This window comes from Hyperolius riggenbachi, chromosome 5, assembly GCF_040937935.1.
Source record: "Hyperolius riggenbachi isolate aHypRig1 chromosome 5, aHypRig1.pri, whole genome shotgun sequence".
NCBI classification, from domain to species: domain Eukaryota; kingdom Metazoa; phylum Chordata; class Amphibia; order Anura; family Hyperoliidae; genus Hyperolius; species Hyperolius riggenbachi.
The window spans coordinates 386,565,391-386,583,895 of record NC_090650.1 but is presented as its reverse complement, the minus strand read 5'-3'; the positions used below and the strand labels follow the sequence as shown (position 1 = coordinate 386,583,895).

At 48.5% G+C, this 18,505-nt stretch overlaps 1 protein-coding gene across 1 annotated transcript in view; it reads right to left on the bottom strand.

Annotated features, from left to right (window-relative positions):
* The window catches only part of LAPTM4B (lysosomal protein transmembrane 4 beta), a 145,831-nt gene that overhangs the window by 32,535 nt on the left and 94,791 nt on the right, over positions 1-18,505 (bottom strand). The window contains exon 5 of the mRNA XM_068237703.1: positions 5,411-5,509. Coding sequence (XP_068093804.1) covers positions 5,411-5,509 — 99 coding nt within the window. The remainder of the gene's footprint in view (positions 1-5,410; positions 5,510-18,505) is intronic.

Here is an 18,505-nt window from a genome sequence, read left to right as displayed (position 1 = left end):
CGTATGCACGTCGCACCGCCGCCAACAATACAAGCTGCTGTCTGAGGGAGCTGTACACAAAAGAGAAAGGGCTGCTGTACGTGGATATTACACATGGAAGAGGGGGCTGCACATGGAATGAGTGAGGCGCATATGTAAAAGGAAAGAAACAACAATGTTGGCCTATTGAAAACAAAGTATACAGTAAATACAGCCCTGGTCACCACCATTATGCATTTGCTGGTAATGTTTTTGAACATTACATTCAATTTTCAAACCTACAATGCATTTTTTGGGAGTATAAAGCCATTCATTAGACAAAGTCTCATTTAATCCCATTGACGCAGTTATGGCCTATGGCATTCCTGCACAATTGGCAGCAAGTAGAATGGAACTACACAAAGTCCTTGCATCCTTCTTCTATGTTTACAATTATCTATAAGCCCAGGCTGATTGCCATTGGATATACATAAGCCACTGAAATTCACCCCTTACAAGCAAAGCTCAGACCAGGCTGACTTGCAAATGTCACATGCAAGCCATGATTTGCAATGAAAAACTGCAGATGTTTAACTTATAAAGCTTGAAATTTACCTCAGCCAAGTTCCTCCTGGAATCAGACGCTGTAATGACTTTGCTAAGCACAATTGAGGTATGTGTTCTGGATAAATAGTAATCCCAGTAGATTGTGAGTTCCCCTCTGGGGGACAGTTAGTGACACTACTAATGCTCGGGCCTGATGCATAAAGCAGCAATAAAATTGTGATGCGCAGGCAGCACACAGTAATTTTACCGGTGCTAACAACATGGTATTACCCTATTAGCGCAACGCAGCCAGTGTACAGTGCTTTAACATAACAACACATGTATAACCCTGGTAACAGGCATTGAGCTAAAAGGGTACCACCTGCTTTCTTCTTGCCATTTGTACCAGTAACATATTACTTCTGCTTTATGACTTAAGCATATTCCTTGCCTTCCCCTTCTGTTGTTGCTAAAGCATCACTATAGCAACCATGGTCGGCGCTACACTGGGGCATGCTGGGGCACTGGACCCCCTGGGAATCACTGTGCCCCTCTGAATGGATCCCCCCCTGCTCAGTAACAAACAGTTAACTGTCTCCAGGCTCCAGCATGTCAGCCTGAGTCTATGTAGGCGGTAGGTCAACCAAGTGTCTTATCTATTTGCCATAAATCTCTCTCAGCCCTTGCAAGATCCCTTGTAATCAATGTATCTGGATGACACTTATTTTTGCAGAAAATTCTCTCTACCCCCTTCTGATTGCACTCTTCAATCTTACCGCTAGTTGGTGCATCAGGCACTTTGAGAGCACAATTCACTTACTTTTACCCACACACCATTATGCTATTGGATTATTATTTTAATGAATACATAACCAAATGTAATAGTTTTTGTTTTTGTAACTAGGTTTTCTTTATCTACTTTAAGGACCTCTGTACATTGATCTGCCTAAAGGCTACACTTGGAAACGCAACAGTGCACTAAGATTCACTTCATGTATCATATTTCATGAACACTCCTAAACGTCCTGTAAAGTGCAGCCCTATCATGGGAGCTGAAATCTTTCCGGACACACAATAGAATGATGCAGTGAGAGGAGACTTCAGAGTTCCTCAGTATGAAGCCAAGTGGGGATCCTTGCCACAGCTATGTTTATACAAGTGTTACAGTTTTCTAAACAGATTTCTAAGAGCAGAGCTGCATCCAAGCCTCCCTATCAACTCATTACACAAGTCCTAACTACATTCTGGAACAATGGCTCATAATAAGAATAAGAAGTATTTTCCTGTCTTTATTAAATCATTTATTGAGCCAGGTTGGGAAATGGACTCTACGGGTTACCTTTGGAAGTTCACAGACTGATAAAAATGTTACCAACTTAATGTGATTTTATCATAGTATTGTGGGTTTGGATAGTGTAGGGTTAGAACCTCTTGAGATTATTTTTTTTGTGGTACTGTGTCCCTTTTTGGGAAAATTTGCCTTACTTCCTGTCCAGGCAGGAAGAGGATAAATACTGTATTTCCAAGAATGATGGACAACACATACAATTTGGAAAGTGGGTAAGCATACAACTGCCCACACCAACATTTTTTTTGTTGGTGTCCCCAAGACTACCTGTATCAAAGCCACAAAGCTCTGTGGAAGTCACAGGGACAGGAAGTGGGGGATAATCTCTCCACTGGGGGCATGGACCACAATTAAACCCCAGAACATTTCTAGCCCCTTTTCTATACTACCCAAAACTAAAATTTAAAAGAACCTGGAATTTGACTTTACGTTTTTCTTTTTAGCTTACACAGTTCTAAATGGTAAATTGAACCCAAAAATGTTTTTAAAAACTCACTTTAAAGCAAACCTCAAGTGGGGAGAGGAGAAAAGTTAGTTACTTACCATGATAGTTGGAAGAATTTGGATGGTTTGGAGGTTTCCCAGGTCCTTGTAGAGACCACCATTCAAGCGCAAGGTCCTTCTTCATCCACTAATCCACTAACCGCACCCCCCCTCCCCCCCACCGTGGAAGAGCTCATCTGGACTGGATAAGTGCGAGTAAGTACGTTGTACAATGAAGCCTCTCACACATGCCTTTTTCCTCTGGGCACGAGTGCTTTATTGTACTGATCATGCGCAGACCTTACTCGAGTATACCCAATCTGCGTTTGGTGAGAGTTAAATAGATACAAGTAGTCCCCAATTAACCAATGAGATAGGAACTGTAGGTTCATTCTAAAAGCCCATACCCACCTCGTGATCTTTCCTATGATTTTCCCGACGATTTTCTGAGCGACAAGCAGTCATTTACATGATCTCCCGACGGGGGTAAAGGTCACGTGAACTTCGCTTAGCGAAGATCCACCGTCACGGTGGATCTTTAAGATCCCTGATGACTCCCATGCAAAGTACCGCGATTGCTTGAAGTCTCGTTCGCGCCCGTCGTGTAATGTCGTGTGATGTTGCTCATACCCGCTGGCCGGAAGATGGATCGGGGGAGTGCTCGTCGTCAGTGGCGGCTCCAGCTTTAGATTTTTGGGGGGGCTCAAAGGGGGCACGAGGGCTGGCAGGCCGGGCTTGGGGGGGGGATTGGCGAAAAATTGGGCGTGGTCATGATGTCATGTGGGCGGGGCTAACTGTAATGTAGTTGTACCAGCTAACGTAGTTACATGGAAAAAAAAATGAAGTAAACGCACATAATGACAGACAGCGTTTCCCCATTAAATGCACATAAGAGACAGCTTTTCACCAGTTAATTCACATAATGATAGACTGCGTTTCCGCAGTAAATGCACATAAGGGACAGCTTTTCACCAGTTAATGCACATAATGATAGACTGCGTTTCCCCAGTAAATGCACATAAGGGACAGCTTTTCACCAGTTAATGCACATAATGACAGACAGCATTTCCCCAGTAAATGCACATAAGAGACAGCTTTTCACCAGTTAATGCACATAATGACAGACAGCCTTTCACCAGTTAATGCCCATAAGAGACAGCTTTTCACCAGTAAATGCACATAAGAGACAGCTTTACACCAGCTAACGCACGTAATGACAGACAGCTTTTCACCAGTAAATGCACGTAATAACAGACAGCGTTTCCCCATTAAATGCACATAAGAGAGCTTTTCACCAGTAAATGCACGTAATGACAGACAGCGTTTCTGCAGTGAATGCACATAAAGAGACAGCTTTTCGCCAGTTAATGTACGTAATGACAGACAGAGTTTCCCCATTAAATGCACATAAGAGACAGCTTTTCACCAGTTAATGCACATAATGACAGACAGCGTTTCCCTAGTAAATGCATGTAATGAGAGACAGCGTTTCACCAGTTAATGCACATAATGACAGACAGCCAGTGTCCCCAGTATATGTAGTCAGGCTAGTGATGGTGGGCTGGGGGCCCCAGGGCAGCTCAGGCCTGGCGGGAAGGCCTCAGGCCTGGCTGGTGGGATGGGGGGCCCAGGGCAGCTCAGGCCTGGCTGGTGGTGGTGGGATTGGGGTCCCAGGGCAGCTCAGGCCTGGTGGGAAGGCCTCAGGCCTGGCTGGTGGTGGTGGGATGGGGGGCCCAGGGCACCTCAGGCCTGGCTGGTGGTGGTGGGATGGGGGGCCCAGGGCAGCTCAGGCCTGGCGGGAAGGCCTCAGGCCTGGCTGGTGGTGGTGGGATGGGGGGCCCAGGGCACCTCAGGCCTGGCTGGTGGTGGTGGGATGGGGGGCCCAGGGCAGCTCAGGCCTGGTGGGAAGGCCTCAGGCCTGGTTGGTGGTGGTGGGATGGGGGGCCCAGGGCACCTCAGGCCTGGCTGGTGGTGGTGGGATGGGGGTACCAGGGCAGCTCAGGCCTGGTGGGAAGGCCTCAGGCCTGGCTGGTGGTGGTGGGATGGGGGGCCCAAGGGCAGCTCAGGCCTGGCTGGTGGACTGGGGCCCCAGAGTCAGGCCTGGGGCCTGGGGGTTGTTGGTGGTGGTGCTGCTGGTGCTAGGCTCAGGAGGCCTGGGGGGGCTGCGGCAGAAAGAGACAATTTGGCAGTTGACTGGGACTCTGGGAGAGGAGCCACCGCCCACCGCACCCACCTGGAGTTGTCGCGGAGTTCCGAGTCCTCCTGCTCCTGCTGGCTGCTGCCTGGCTAGCCTGGCTGTGTCAGTGTGTCAGCCAGGTGAGGTCCAGAGGGTCCAGAGAGTCCAGCCCCGCTGCCGCTGTCCTGTCCGTGTGTCGGTGGCGTGTCTGTGTCAGTGTGACACACAGTGACAGGCAGCGTGACTAGCCCGGCCACCCCGCAGAGAGAGTCTGTCTGTGACGCAGACACTTTTATAACGCGGCGCCGCTATACTACGCGGCGCCGGCGAGTTGCCACCCACCACGACGTTACCCCTGGGGCGGGCCGCGCTCTGCATGACTCACTCAGCTGAGCCTGCGCCCGGCCCGGCCCAGGACAGATGTCGGCCGGCCGGCCAGCCAGGGTGGGTGGGTCCGTGGGATCGCTGCTGGGGTGGGTGCCAGCCCAAGCTCTTGCCCAGTCGCCCTCCTCCCAGACTTCAGGCAGCCCTCGCTCACTGCAGTGCAGCTGAGCCAGGTCGGGTCGGACACAGCCGGCGGCGGCGGGGGGGCTTTGAGGGGGGCTAATGAGCTGCCAGCTGGGGCTTAAGCCTGGGTAAGCCCCAGCGTGGCGCCGCCACTGCTCGTCGTCAGGGAGAGTCACCGGATCCATCTCCCTGCTTCGCAAGGTGAGTACATAGCTTTAGTCTGAAACTCACTTAATCTTTCCAATTATGTGAAAAAGTTTCAGTTCAAACTCTTGTTGAAGAACTTTATTTTATATTTAATATGCACTTTATAATGAAAAATTGTCTTGTCTCAATAAAAAAGGAAATAAACGTCTCTAGAGAAGACAAAGCACCTCCATAAGTGCACTCACCTTAAAAGCCAAGATGACACCAAGGAAGAAAAGAATGATCACGACGAGACATGTGGGATTCACCGAGAGGATCTCTTCTTTGTATGGGAAATTGGATGGCTGCAAGAAAATACACTGGTCTTATCACAGATTCTCTTACATATACAGTAATAAATCACATGTGTCATCTGAATGAGAGTCTCCAGCTGTGATCCCTCACTGGACATGTTAGGTGATGGTTTGAAGGTCTGCTGCTGCCTGGAATTGTTAGGAAAGCAAATATAATTATGTAACGTCAGATTTAATTACCCCTATAGGAATAACGGCTTTCAAATCACTTAAGAATCTGTTTTGTGAAGAATTGGTACGTAACTAACTGAGGTTGGTTGCACGCACTCTGTCGTGAGACAGGTCATTTGGATGCCAAAGGTACCCATGTTAGCAACTGCGAGTAGCAGCTATAACCAGGGCTATGGAGTTTAAGTCAATGAGTCAAATTTTTGGGTACCTGGAGTCGGAGTCGGTGGTTTCATAAACAGAGAATTATAATTGGATAATGTTTGTACCCTCTCCATAAGGGCTATGGAGAGGGTACAAAATTATCCCATTATAATCTTCCAACTCCTCAGTTTATGAAACCACTGACTCCAACTCCGACTCCAGGTACCCAAAATTGCTCTGACTCCGAGACTCCAACTCCACAGCCCTTACAGGGTGTAAGGGCTGTGGAGTTGGAGTCTCGGAGTCGGAGAAATTTTGGGTACCTGGAGTCGGAGTTGGAGTAGAGTGGTTTCATAAACTGAGGAGTTGGAGTTGGGGTCATAAACTCAAGTGCAGGAGTGAGATGTAAGTCAGCACCTAACCGGTATTAGGGAAACAGGATGAGGTTCCAACCAAACAGCCTATATAGCCCACATCTGCTGGACACTCAATGCCAAAAAGCTACATACATTCATACTGTAGTCTGTTTGCATTTTATAGTGAATCAAAGACTAAACTGGACCTCCTACCTAGGATGTCTGGATGCAGAGATCTGTCCTAGCGCTGTGGCCTAGTGCTACAGCACTTCCAACTGGCAGTTGTAAACAGAGGTGACATCATATCTTGATAGCCCAAAGACGCTATGAGGATGATTTGCGCTAGCCAGTCGAGTTTTTTTAAATCACACCCACTGACTGCCTAAGCCATACATTTATTCCAGCTGAATTACTCCAAAAAATGCTACCTGCTACAAAAGAGGTCCTAGAAGAATTCTGTGCCAACAGGAAATTGTTATAAATTCTAATTAAGTATTCCATTTTACACGACATGTTGACTACTGTGAATCTGCATATCTGCATATTCTGTCATTTTATGCAGGGCCGGCACTACTACTGTATAGCGGTAAAGTAATTAATTGCAACTATGGTCACCGGGTCCCCTGCAGAGTCTTTGCCAGGGTAGTCTGTCAGTCAATGGCTTCATGCGCTTCCTATCCTCATCCTTGCAGAGATACCGCTCCTCAGTGATACAACGTGTGTTACGTAATAACATGCTGCAAGCCACAGAGAAGATGTGGCCAGTGGTGGATGAAGATCGGGAGTGCATGGAGCCGACAAGAGAGGAGGACAGGTGAGACACTACTCTACCGAAGGCCCCAAGTGCCATAGTTAAAGAGGTAATGTAACCCAGGATTGAACTTCATCCCAATCAGTAGCTGATACCCCTTTCCCTTGAGAAATCTTTACCTTTTCTCAAACAGATCATCAGAGGGCCCTGTGTGGCTGATATTGTGGTGAAACCCCTCCCACAATGTGATGTCAGGACCATGGTGCTGACATCACACTGTGGGAGCCTTGTTGCATTGTGGGAAATAACAGCTGTTTCCAACTGTCAAAAAAGCAGCATCTCTTTCCACAGACATCACCTGCCAGCAGTAAAGATGTCGCCATGCGATAAATTTCAGAATGTAAATCAGAGAGCGGAAAGGTTTTACAATGGGCAAACACTGACTAAATCATTTATAAATATGAAATATAAAATTAAAAATGAAGCACTTTTTTTTATTATGCTATTTTTATTGCAGTTCCTCTTTAAGTTGGGAGAGTGAACTTGGGGGGCCCAGTAGGCAGATACGGGGCCCAGGGATGAGGGGGAATTGGCATCAACCTAAAGTCCCCTAATACAGCTTTAGGGAAGGCATGGGGGGGGGGGGGCAGTGGCGTAGCTAAGGAGCTGTGGGCCCCCCAAGCACTCTATACATAACTCTATACATAATACATTTACATTGGGGCCCCCCAAGCACTCTATACATAACAATTGATACGGCGCACCAAAACCTGCCAATGGCAACTACAGTGTCAGAGGTGCAAGAAGGGGATGGAGAACAGTTTGTTAATGATTACCACTATTCAATGTATCTATAGAAGTGATTATTATGAGCACAGGAGCAATAGAGAGCTAATACTCTAGTTGAGGGAGGGCCCTTCAGGGCCCCTCTGGCCCAAGGGCCCCGATGCGGTCGCTACCTCTGCAACCCCTATTGCTACGCCCCTGGGGGGGGGGGTTCAGGTCTGTTGGGGGGAGGGGGGGGGGGTAAGTTAATTTTGCCCATTGTAAGTAGAGCCAGCCCTGTTCTTATGTAAAATGCTTTTCTAGAGCTAGGTGTACTTTAATAGCAGAGAACAGCTCTGGGTTAGCTGAGAGGCTGGTGTGATTTGGCTGTGTGCTGCGCCACGCACCCACTGAACATGATGTCATCTCTCTGGCCTACGCTCAACGCAGCCCCAGCCAAACAGACATTGAATGAAACGTCTTATGCAAATCCATTTCTTGGTATTAGAAGAGAGCCGCTCTGTATGATATCATCTGGCAATTAACTGTTCCTTTCCATTTCTGCAATTGCTTGAATTGCAAATTGCATGCCAAGAAGAGGAATTATAACAATAAAACTGACAAAAGCGAAACACAAAACTGCTTATTATCTCCCCGCAATTTATTTTTTCTGCTGACTTTATGTCTACTTACTGTTTTCAGATTAAAAAGGGTTTTTTTTGTTTTTTTTTAACGTAAACTAAAGAATACTTTCAGTGAGTCAGAAAAGTCACAAACCGACTTATTGTAGGTTCCAGGAATGGAGGTCTGATCCAAAAAAGAAATGTAAATGTCACTAGAAAACCTTAGAGGCCTTAGCTTCTTCCAGCCCCATGAGGCCTGCCTGAGCTTCTTCCAGCCCCATGAGGCCTGCCTGAGCTTCCTCTAGCCCCATGAGGCCTGCCTGAGCTTCCTCCAGCCCCATGAGGCCTGCCTGAGCTTCCTCTAGCCCCATGAGGATCGCGGGCTTCCTTGCCGTCCACTCAGGCCACTCTGTGCTAATATACCTCAGTAAACTGGCCAGTTGTGGCCGCACACCCCTCTCCCCCCCCCCCCCCCCCCCCCGCTCGGCACCTTCCCAATACTGCTGTGCAGGCACAGAACGCAACGGAGGTGTGCCTGCAGCAGAGCCGCGCATGTGCTGAAGAGCAAGGCCGGCCAGATTGGTGCTAGTAAAAAAGGGCGCACAGGGATAGTGGAGAAAAAGGGCGCCGCCATAGACTGCAATGCAAAATATCGGCTATTCAGCGCCCGACAGGAAAAAAGGGCGCCCGAGAAATATCGGTTACAGGGATCGTGTTAACAAAAGTTTTCGTTTACAAAATAAGGTTTATAACAAATATCGTTTACAAGTTCGTGTTGAGTTTGTGTTATACTTATTTTTTCGTTTTTAAATTTCGCTTATATCAGTTTTTACTTATTTTTTAGTTTTAAAATTTCGCTTACAAAAGTATAACACCTAAATTTTCGTTTACACTTCTTTGATCATTTAAAAATTTGTTTTCATATGTATACTGTAATGCTTAAATACCGTTTTCAACCTTATTGTATTAGAAATACATCGCTTTTGGTATTAACTTATTTTAAGATTTCTAATGCGTACATGATTGTAAGGCTATCTATTGTATTGTATTGTATATATTTATATATACTTTTCTCTATTTATAATATTAATGTATATGTGTGTAATGATCCGCTCAGCTGTCTGCTGTAGGGGCCATCGGGGCTGGGTAATAGATGGGAGGTATATTTCCCCGGTATTTGGACTATGGTCACTTTAAAACCCTGTGTGGTCCTAGGAAGGGAGTCCGGATTTTAGCAGCAAGCAGTTGCTGCTTGGTTTTTTTTCTTCTCAGGGCCGGACTCCTGGGATGGGAGGGAAGGAAGGGCGGGCCTTCCCATCCCACCTAGGTACACACCTGGTTGTCAGTGAGGCTGAGAGTCTCACTAATTATGGTATTGAGGAGATGCAAATTTATGCTTAAGAAGCAGCCTCAGAGGCAGTCTGAGAGGAGGTGTTGAAGGAGTAGCATGTATGCTATGGAAGCTCCTGACAAGGAATATTGGAGTATGTGATGGAAGCCAAACCATACCCTGTCTGTTGTTTGTATGGTGTTGGCCTGATGAAAACTGAACTTTGTTTGATCCTGCTGGACTGTATATTACCAAGCTGAAGTAAGCTGAACTGTTATTTTCCAATTATTACTGCTGCACTGAAGCTGTTTTCTTCTACTGCACAATAAACGGACTTTGTTTTATACATCTGTGTACTGCGTGCTGGCTGCGACCCCCTCTAAACTTCACAACTGGTGCTCGGATGCGGGCAGCGCAGCACTGCAGGAAAAGAAAAAGTTCAGTTTAAAGAGTGACATTTAAAGGGCCAGTCTCCTTGTATGCATGATGGAGGAATTGCTGAAACAAATGGCTTTAGCAACTGTGCAGCTACAGCAGAGTATGGTGGCTCAGCAGGCGTGTATGGTGTCTCAACAGCAAGCCACGGAAGCCCTGCGAGAGGCCTCAGAGGGGCAAGCCAAAATCCTGCTTGAGGCGGTGCAGAAGCTGGCCCAGGGGAGAGAGACAGCAGGAGCTGCCCCTAGCAACCAGGCGATGGTGAGAGCCAGTCACTTTTTGCAGAAACTAACCCCCACAGATGATGTGGAAGCCTTTCTGAAAACGTTCGAAAGGACAGCAGAGCGGGAAGGATGGCCGAAAGACAAATGGGCTGGTATCCTTGCACCGTTCCTGACGGGAGAACCCCAGAAGGCCTACTACGATCTCAACTCTGCAGACGCCCTCGACTATGATCGACTACAGGCAGAGATCCTGGCCCGACTAGGTGTAACAACAGCGGTCCGGGCACAGAGGGTGTACAGCTGGCAATACCGGATGGAGCATCCAGCCAGATCGCAGATGTATGACCTTATCCAACTGGCGACAAAGTGGCTGCAACCAGAGGTACTTACCGGGCCTGAGATGGTGGAGCGATTCGTGCTGGATCGTTTTCTGCGTGCCTTGCCAGTGGGACTACAGCGATGGGTCAGTCATGCAGACCCCAAAAAAGCGGAGCAGCTGGTGGAGTTGGTGGAGAGATATACCGTGGTGGAAGATCTACTCTCTCCAAAGGACCAGGCGGGCCCCATCTTACCCCGTGTTGCAAGGTTCCCTGACTCTGGAAAGGGTGCTTCACGGAACCCCGCAACCAGCATCACCAGAAATAGGGAAGTATTCCCAAAAGCTGCTCAGGGGTTGCCACCTGCTATGGCTACACCCCGGAAGGGAGGTGTGATCCAGTGTTGGAGATGTTCTGCTTGGGGCCATACCAGAGCCCAGTGTCCACTGCAGGAGGAACCCATGCAGTGTGACGTACTATGGAGGGTGTCCTTTTTTGCCCAGGAGGTATGCCTGGCAGAGTGCCAGGAGAGTTTTGTGTGTCTCGTCAGTGTGAACCAGGTACCTGCCAAAGCCTTGCTGGACTCAGGCAGTATGGTAACCATGGTGCATGCTGATCTGATTGGAACTATTGACACTGTGCTAAAGCCGCTTAAGGTGGTGTGTATTCACGGAGACACAAAGACTTATCCTGTGGTGCCAGTGTCGATTTCAACGGACAGTGGGACAATTACTCACGACGTCGGAGTGGTAAGAAACCTAATGTGCCAAGTTATATTGGGTCGAGACTTTCCACTATTTTGGGTACTGTGGGAGAATGTCAAGGGGAAGTTGTTTAAGGACTCTGATAATAACTTAGCCCCTCCTCCCCCTACCCGAGAACTTGATGTACCAAGTCTAGATACAAATGTTGCAGAAAATGTATTGCAAAATGATCATGTATTATTGCAAAAAGATGATGTCATGTTGCCAATGGATGAAAATGAGACTGACCATCCTTGTCGGGACCCTGAGCAGGTTACAGAGGGGGGGGGATGATTCCCCATTACAAGTTATGTTGGGCGAGGATGATGAGGAATCTTCCCCCCCAATCTATGCTCCCTGACCTGGATGTGTCAAAAGGGTTGTTTATCACTGCGCAGATGCGGGATCCAACGTTATCCCATGCGAGAGAACAAGTATCTGTGGTAAATGGAGTTCCCCAGGAACCTGGGGCAGAGGAGAGATTCCCTCATTTTTCAGTTCATGGGGATATGTTATATCGGGTTGCCAAGGTCAGAGAAGAGGTTGTTGAGCAGCTGCTAGTGCCTCAGGAGTTTCGGAGGATGGTACTAGACTTGGCTCACAATGAAGCATTGGGAGGTCACCTGGGTGCCGAGAAAACGGAGGCGCGGATAACTGACAGGTTTTACTGGCCTGGGTTAAAGGCCGAAGTAAAGAATTACTGCGCTTCTTGCCCCACCTGTCAGTTAACCGCGCCAGTGTCCCATTTTCGAAGCCCTTTGGTGCCCTTGCCAATCATCGAGGTGCCATTCGAGCGCATTGCCATGGATATAGTGGGGCCACTGGTAAAGTCTGCCAGGGGGCACCAATATATCCTTGTCATACTCGACTATGCCACTCGCTTCCCGGAAGCCTTTCCGTTAAGAAAACCCACGTCCAAAGCTATCGCCCGAGAATTGTTTAATATGTTCACTCGGACGGGTTTTCCTAAGGAAATTCTTACGGACCAAGGAACCCCGTTTATGTCTAAAGTGATGGGTGATGTGTGTAAACTGTTCCAGATTAAGCAGATGAGAACCTCTGTTTACCACCCTCAGACAGATGGGCTGGTGGAACGGTTTAATAAAACCTTAAAAATGATGTTAAAAAGAGTTGTTCAAAGGGACGGAAAAGATTGGGATTGTTTATTGCCGGCAGTGATGTTTGCTGTTCGGGAGGCACCTCAAGCCTCCACAGGTTTTTCACCATTTGAACTGGTCTATGGGCGCAGACCTCGAGGGTTGCTTGACTTGGTCAAAGAAACCTGGGAAAGTGAGTCCAGTCCCCACAAAAGTGTGGTGGAACACGTTTCCCAGTTGCAAGAACGCATTGCCAAGGTGATGCCCCTGGTCAAGGAACACTTACTGGCAGCCCAAGAAGCGCAGAGTCGGGTATACAACCGCTCCGCAAAGATCAGGCAGTTCCAGGTGGGGGATAGAGTGGCAGTATTGATCCCAACCGTGGAGAGTAAATTCTTGGCCAGGTGGCACGGTCCCTTCGAGATCGTTGAAAAAGTGGGGGAAGTGAATTATAAGGTACATCAGCCAGGGAGACGGAAACCCTATCAACTGTATCACGTCAATCTGTTAAAACCCTGGAAAGAGAGAGAGACCACGCCGGTTAGGGTAGGTGTGAGTGTTGTACCCAAAATCAGCATTGAGAATGTGAAAATAGCCCCCACTCTTTCCAAATCCCAGGTCCAACAAGTAAAAGAGTTTCTTCAGAGAAACAAGGGGATATTTTCGGATTTGCCTGGACTTACGGGTATGGTGGAGCACAACATTGTTACTGAGCCCAGGGCTAAAGTGTTCGTCAGGCCCTATCGCATCCCGGAGGCCCGCAGAAAGGCGGTGTCAGAGGAAGTGAAGCGCATGTTAGAATTGGACGTTATTGAAGAATCGCAGAGTGAATGGTCAAGCCCGATTGTGTTGGTACCCAAGCCAAACGGAACTCTGCGATTCTGTAACGATTTCCGGAAATTAAACGAAATTTCCAAATTTGACGGTTATCCCATGCCCCGTGTGGACGAATTGATAGAAAGGTTAGGCCCAGCCCGCTACATAACCACATTAGATCTGACCAAAGGATATTGGCAAATACCCTTGGCCAAAGACGCCAGAGAGAAAACGGCATTTTCTACACCTGAGGGCCATTTTCAGTATAAAAGAATGCCGTTTGGGTTACAGACCGCCCCGGCCACATTTCAGAGAGTTATGGACTGAATGTTGCGTCCACACCAAAGATACGCGTCGGTCTATTTAGACGACATCGTAATTTTCAGTTCAGACTGGGAGTCCCACCTTCCCAAGGTGCAAGCAGTCCTGGATGCGTTAAAGAAGGCGGGTTTTACAGTGAACCCCGAGAAATGTGCCCTAGGTATGGAGGAAGCAAAGTACTTGGGGTACATTGTCGGAAGGGGGTTGGTAAAACCCCAAATTAACAAAATTGAGGCAATCCAGGAATGGCCCCGCCCCATCAGTAAGAAACAGGTTCGAGCTTTCTTAGGGATAGTGGGATACTATAGACGGTTCATTCCCAATTTTTCTACCCTAGCAGCTCCCCTAACTGACTTGACCGAGGGCCGGAAGTCAGTGATGATACAGTGGACGGCAGAAACAGAAAAAGCGTTTGTGGAGCTGAAATCGGCATTATGTAGTCACCCTATCCTGGTAGCCCCCGATTTCACTCGAGAGTTCGTAGTGCAGACAGATGCCTCAGATGTTGGGTTGGGGGCGGTCCTGTCACAGGTGATTAATGGAGAAGAACATCCCATAGTTTTTCTCAGTCGGAAGCTGACGGCCGCTGAGAGAAACTATGCGGTAGTGGAGAGGGAATGCTTGGCCATAAAATGGGCCCTGGACTCCCTGCGCTACTATTTGTTGGGTAGAAAATTTAGGTTGATCTCTGACCATGCCCCGCTAGCATGGATGAAAAGAAACAAAGGAACGAATGCAAGAGTGTCCCGGTGGTTTCTCTCTCTCCAGGAGTTCAACTATGTGGTGGAACATAGGCCGGGTAAAGTGCACCAGAACGCTGATGCCCTTTCCCGAGTCCACTGTTTAGTGGGTCTATGTGCCTCCACCGCCTCGGGGTTGAGGCAGAGGGGGGGGATATGTAGGGGCCATCGGGGCTGGGTAATAGATGGGAGGTATATTTCCCCGGTATTTGGACTATGGTCACTTTAAAACCCTGTGTGGTCCTAGGAAGGGAGTCCGGATTTTAGCAGCAAGCAGTTGCTGCTTGTTTTTTTTTCTTCTCAGGGCCGGACTCCTGGGATGGGAGGGAAGGAAGGGCGGGCCTTCCCATCCCACCTAGGTACACACCTGGTTGTCAGTGAGGCTGAGAGTCTCACTAATTATGGTATTGAGGAGATGCAAATTTATGCTTAAGAAGCAGCCTCAGAGGCAGTCTGAGAGGAGGTGTTGAAGGAGTAGCATGTATGCTATGGAAGCTCCTGACAAGGAATATTGGAGTATGTGATGGAAGCCAAACCATACCCTGTCTGTTGTTTGTATGGTGTTGGCCTGATGAAAACTGAACTTTGTTTGATCCTGCTGGACTGTATATTACCAAGCTGAAGTAAGCTGAACTGTTATTTTCCAATTATTACTGCTGCACTGAAGCTGTTTTCTTCTACTGCACAATAAACGGACTTTGTTTTATACATCTGTGTACTGCGTGCTGGCTGCGACCCCCTCTAAACTTCACACTGCACAGACAGACAGCTGTTTGACCATTCCTTAAAGTGAACCTAAAGTCACTTAAAAAAAACGAGATTAACTCACCTGGGGCTTCCCTCAGCCCCCTGCAGACGATCGGTGCCCTCGCAGCTCCGCTCCGATGTCCCAGGACCCGCCGGCGAGCACTTCCGGTTTGGCCGTCACCGGCCGACAGGGATGGGAACGCGAGTGATTGTTCGCGTTCCCAGCCTGTATATCGCCCCCTATGCTGCTATTGCGACCTCCTGGCCGCAATAGCAGCATAGGGGGCGATATACAGGCTGGGAATGCGAACAATCACTCGCGTTCCCATCCCTGTCGGCCGGTGACGGCGAAACCGGAAGTGCTCGCCGGCGGGTCCTGGGACATCGGAGCGGAGCTGCGAGGGCACCGATCGTCTGCAGGGGGCTGAGGGAAGCCCCAGGTGAGTTAATCTCGTTTTTTTTAAGTGACTTTAGGTTCACTTTAAGTCTGAGGGCTGCAGGTCTCTGGAAAAGAGACCTGTCTTTGCTTTGCAAGTTTCAGACCTGCTCTGCTGCTGAGGAATTTGCATGCATTCGCTATGCAAATTGCCTACTTGCCTCCTTTGAAGGCTGGCAGTATAAATACCATGTTCACCCAGAGTCCTTTGCTGCTCATAGAGGTTTGTTCCTGTTGGACTCACATGCAGTGTCAGCCACTGCTTTCTTTGTATAGTTAATTCTTGGGGAGTGCTCCTTGCATTCCTAGTTAGTGCAGTCAGTTTGTGTATAATTTGTACTGCCTATTCTGTCTTGTCTTGTCTGTCGCGATTGCACTGTCGCCAGCGGCAGTTGATAGTGAATTGCACTGTCTTGTTTGGATCGCACTAGCCTCTAGCGGTAGCGGCTGTGGATCCTTCTGATCTGAGTTCCTGGAGTGTAAGCTGGAGCAGTGGTTGCTACTGGCTACCTCATCTGTCTTTCTTGTTTGGATCGCACTAGCCTCTAGCGGTAGCGGCTGGGGATCCTTCTGATCTGAGTTCCTGGAGTGTAAGCTGGAGCAGCGGTTGCTACTGGCTACCTCATTTGTCTGTCTTGTCTGTTTGTGCTCATTTGGGTTACTTGTGGCTAGTTAGGGTGGCACGCTTATCACTGGGCGCCTAACGTGCGGTGATCGTGAAGAAAACGCGTTCGCTGTTGCTAATGAGTGCGGTGTTCGCGTTTAGCTAGCGTTTGTTATTTTCTTTATCCTCTGAGTGTTGTTTGCTGTGCCTTTGCTACCCTCATGCTCTGTCCTGCTCAGTCTGGTGTCACTATTTGGCAATCGCCATTCTTGCGATTGCGTTCCCACTTTGTTTCCGCCATTGTGTGTTCACCGTCGCTGGGTGGCGACTAGTTTGGTGGACACACATTGATTCTGTCTCTATGCTCTCTCTCTTTGGGGGCTATCTAGCCTTACATTGCTGCTTTTCATACAATTTCCATCTGGCATTTGTGGCAGCGCGGAGGGTTTGTTCCTCTGCACTCCACAGCTCCATCTGCCGGTGGGAATTCCCCTCTACTGGTGCTTGCACCAAAAGGTGGGTTCTATCATTTGACACGCTTGTGGAGGACTTCCGCAGTGTCAGCGCACATCTTGTGCGCTGACCACGGAGATATCCCACAATCGTTACAGTATGAGCAGCCTTGGAGGGGGGGGGGGGTTCTGTAACGATTGTGGGGTATCTCCATGGTCAGTGCACCGGCAGATGGAGCTGTGAAGTGCAGAGGAACAAACCCTCGGCACTGCCACAAATGCCAGATGGAAATTGTACGAAAAGCAGCAACGCAAGGCTAGATAGCCCCCAAAGAGAGAGAGCATAGAGACAGAATCAATGTGTGTCCACCAAACTAGTCGCCACCCAGCGACGGTGAACACACAACGGCGGAAACAAAGTGGGAACGCAATCGCAAGAATGGCGATTGCCAAATAGTGACACCAGACTGAGCAGGACAGAGCACGAGGGTAGCAAAGGCACAGCAAACAACACTCAGAGGATAAAGAAAATAACAAACGCTAGCTAAACGCGAACACCGCACTCATTCGCAACAGTGAACGCATTTTCTGCACGATCACCGTGCGTTAGGCGCCCAGTGATAAGCGTGCCACCCTAACTAGCCACAAGTAACACAAATGAGCACAGACAGACAAGACAGACAAATGAGGTAGCCAGTATCAACCGCTGCTCCAGCTTAAACTCCAGGAACTCAGATCAGAAGGATCCCCAGCCGCTACCGCTAGAGGCTAGTGCGATCCAAACAAGACAGACAGATGAAGTAGCCAGTAGCAACCGCTGCTCCAGCTTACACTCCAGGAACTCAGATCAGAAGGATCCACATCCGCTACTGCTAGAGGCTAGTGCGATCCAAACAAGACAGACAGATGAGGTAGCCAGTAGCAACCGCTGCTCCAGCTTACACTCCAGGAACTCAGGTCAGAAGGATCCACAGCCGCTACCGCTAGAGGCTAGTGCGATCCAAACAAGACAGTGCGATTCACTATCAACCGCCGCTGGCGAAAGCGCAATCGCGACAGACAAGACAAGACAGAATAGGCAGTACAAATTATACACAAACTGACTGCACTAACTAGGAATGCAAGGAGCACTCCCCAAGAATTAACTATACTAAGATAGCAGTGGCTGACACTGCAGGTGAGTCCAACAGGAACAAACCTCTATGAGCAGCAAAGGACTCTGGGAGAACATGGTATTTATACTGCCAGCCTTCCAAGGAGGCAAGTAGGCAATTTGCATAACGAATGCATGCAAATTCCTCAGCAGCAGAGCAAGTCTGAAACTTGCAAAGCAAAGACAGGTCTCTTTTCCAGAGACCTGCAGCCCTCAGACTTAAGGAATGGTCAAACAGCTGTCTGTCCGTGCAGACAGCTGAGCGGATCATTACAACGTGATTTTAAGGCTATTTATTCTATTACAAATATATAAATTATTTTATTCATGTTATTTGTAGAGAAGTATTTTAAGGATTAAATATATTATTATTTATATGTGTTTAGGGTGTTTGTGCGGTGGGGATGGTAAGGTTTAGGCATTACGAGGGGGGTCTAGGGGTTAGGGATAGGTACAGGGAGGGTTAGGTATAGTTACAGTATAATATACGCAACCAGGGGGTGGTTAGGGTTAGGCACCACTAGGGGGGTGCTTAGGTTTAGGCACCACCAGGGGGGTCTTAGGGTTAGGCACCCCCAGGGGGGTCTTAGGGTTAGGTACCACCAGGGGGGGGGTCTTAGGGTTAGGCACCACCAGGGGGGTCTTAGGGTTAGGCACCACCAGGGGGGTCTAGGGGTTAGGGATAGGTACAGGGAGGGCTCTGTGTGAGAGTAAGGTTAAGTATAGTTACAGCACAATATATGTAATATATACAATTTATTAAAT